Source organism: Borostomias antarcticus (genome assembly GCF_949987555.1).
Source record: "Borostomias antarcticus genome assembly, chromosome: 2".
NCBI lineage: Eukaryota > Metazoa > Chordata > Actinopteri > Stomiiformes > Stomiidae > Borostomias > Borostomias antarcticus.
Genome location: NC_140235.1, coordinates 24,889,286 through 24,891,785, shown reverse-complemented (window position 1 = coordinate 24,891,785; position 2,500 = coordinate 24,889,286). Strand labels below are relative to the sequence as shown.

Below are 2,500 nucleotides of genomic sequence, written 5' to 3'. Positions count from 1 at the left end.
AGGAAAAATAAACTTAATGACCTGCCGAATGGCGTTCTACCCAAAACATCCTCTCCTCCTCCCCCTCCTCCTCCCTCTCCTCCCTCTCCTCCCCCTCATCCTACCCTCCTCCTCCTCCTACAGCCTACTATGATCTATAGAGAGACAGAGCACCTCCGTGACAGAAACAGCAGATATACTGCACTATCCCAGTAAATTACATGGTACTGTAGTATGAAGTGCTCAAATTGGCCATTCAGCTCTGAACTGGAGCAAGACAAAGGTTGAGCAGATTAGCTATCCGAGTAGCTATCAAAGAGCTATCAGATTAGCTATCAATGAGATTATCCTCTGGTCTCCATCAGAAAGGGTTTATCTGGGTTCTAAAGCGTGTACAGGGTTCTGACGGCTTCTATTGAGCATCTGTAGGCTGTTCTGTTAGAGAAGTCTGATCAATGTGACAGTCAGATAGATTAATCCCTGATGACGTTCTGGAGATGAGTCCACCACTACGCCACCGTTAACACCCACACACACACATACACACACACACAGACACACATTGAGGGGAAGAGAACTGAGCCCATCCCTGCTGTAGTTAGGAAAAACATCCTGGATGCTATCAGTCTTAAACTGTCTTCTGGTCTCTGTATCCTCATACAGAACACACGCGATGTATCATCATTTCAGAGATGCTATCTGGTTTAAATAGTGCGTTCGGGTGGGTCTCTGAGTCCACACACACACACACACACACACACACACACACACCCTCTCAGAGCTGCGGACTCTCAGGAGGAAGTGTGTGTTGAGCTCCAGCGGTGCCAAGGCGAGAGGGGGAGGAGCCAGAACACAGTAATGTTCATATCCATTAAAATGCTATTAAGCCGCCAATTAGAACCAAGCTAATTACCATATTGCTACGGCGACAGCAGGGAAGGGGAGGAGAGGGAGGGAAGCGAGGGATGGCAGAGAGGGGGAAGGGAGGGGCGGATGAGAGGAGACGGAAACAGATGGACAGGAAGAGAGAGAGATGGAGAGATGGATAAACATGACCTGAAGGGAAGATAAGACCGGGAGGGGGTACGAATAAAAAAAAACAGAAAGAAAGAGCGAGTGAAAAAGAGAAAATAGCCCGGGGATCAATATCATTATGTGCGTCCACAAAGGCCAGAGTTGTTCTCTATTGATTTTCAATGGCGAAGCCGGCTACGGAAATAATTATGCCAGTGAATTATAAAGACAAATGCTTTTAAGACCCAGCGCCATGTGTCAGGGATGGGGTCACTTCAATATCCATTCAGGAAGCGAGTGTGTCTGTGTGTGTGTTTGTGTGTGTCTGTGTGTGTGTGTGTGTGAGAGAGAGAGAGAGAGAGAGAGAGAGAGCGATAGAGGGAGAGAGAGAGAGCGATAGAGGGAGAGAGAGAGAGCGATAGAGGGAGAGAGAGAGAGAGGGTGTGTATGTTTGAGAGAGTATGTGTGTGCGCATGCGTGCATTAGTGTGTGTGTGTGTGTGTGTGTGCGTGTGTGTGTGCGTATGTGTGTGTGTGTGTGTGTGTGTGTGTGTGTGTGTGTGTGTGTGTGTGTGTTTGTGTGTGTTGAGAAAAGAGGTAGGCAAGGGGTAGGGGTAGGAAAAGGTCAGATAAGCCAGACTGTTCCCCAGAATCCTCTGTGAGGCACCGGGACCCAGGCGACCCTGCTCCTAATGAGCCCAGGTGCAGTCTGGGTAATGAGGCCAGGGACAGGAAGCTGACCCTGAGGACTTCCTGTTATCTGGGTCAGATCCAAGATGGCCGCCCAGTTGCCAGCTCAGACACTGACACACACATTCCCAACGTGCCACTAAGGGCCATAGGGAGTCTGTTAGGGGCTTTGTGATGATGACTGTCCTGCTTTAAGATTGGCCCTCCGGGCTTCCCTTACTTCTCACAGCATAGCTGAGCACAGCAGAGCAGCGTCTGTTAGCTGTGCGTGTTGGACAGGTCTCTGTTGACCCCTGTCTTCTCTCCTCTCCCTAACACCTTTCTCACTCCGATCTGGGTTCCCGTCTGCCCCCCACAGGTGAAGTGTTGTAAGTACTGGCCAGACGACACCGAGATCTACCGCGACATGAAGGTGACGCTCATCGAGACCCAGCTGCTGTCTGAGTACGTCATCAGGACCTTCGCCGTGGAGAAGGTAAGGGGGAACGTCTGCACACATGCACGCACGTACGCACACACACACACACACACACACACACACACACACACACACACACACACACACACACACACACACAGAGACACACACACAGAGACACACACACATACAAAGCTCTCTCTAGACAAACCTCTGTCTTGAACATTCACCAGCCAGGATGTGACACTAGTTTTAAAATGTCTTCCCATAAGATCTTGACATGTTGAATCTTGAAAAGAGCAATTTGCTGACTGTTCAAAATGTCGTTCTAAAACTGCTTATACAGTAGATCCTTCTCAGCTACCTTAACTTAATATTAATATTCCAGTTCCTCCACCAT

General features: G+C 49.2%; 1 protein-coding gene across 1 annotated transcript in view; it reads left to right on the top strand.

Moving 5' to 3' along the window:
• Positions 1–2,500, top strand: part of LOC311318019 (receptor-type tyrosine-protein phosphatase mu-like) — a gene marked incomplete at its 3' end in the record, with an annotated part of 215,199 nt that overhangs the window by 203,993 nt on the left and 8,706 nt on the right. The window contains 1 exon segment of the mRNA XM_084449200.1: positions 2,041–2,157. Within this exon segment, the coding sequence (XP_084305326.1) occupies positions 2,041–2,157 (117 nt within the window).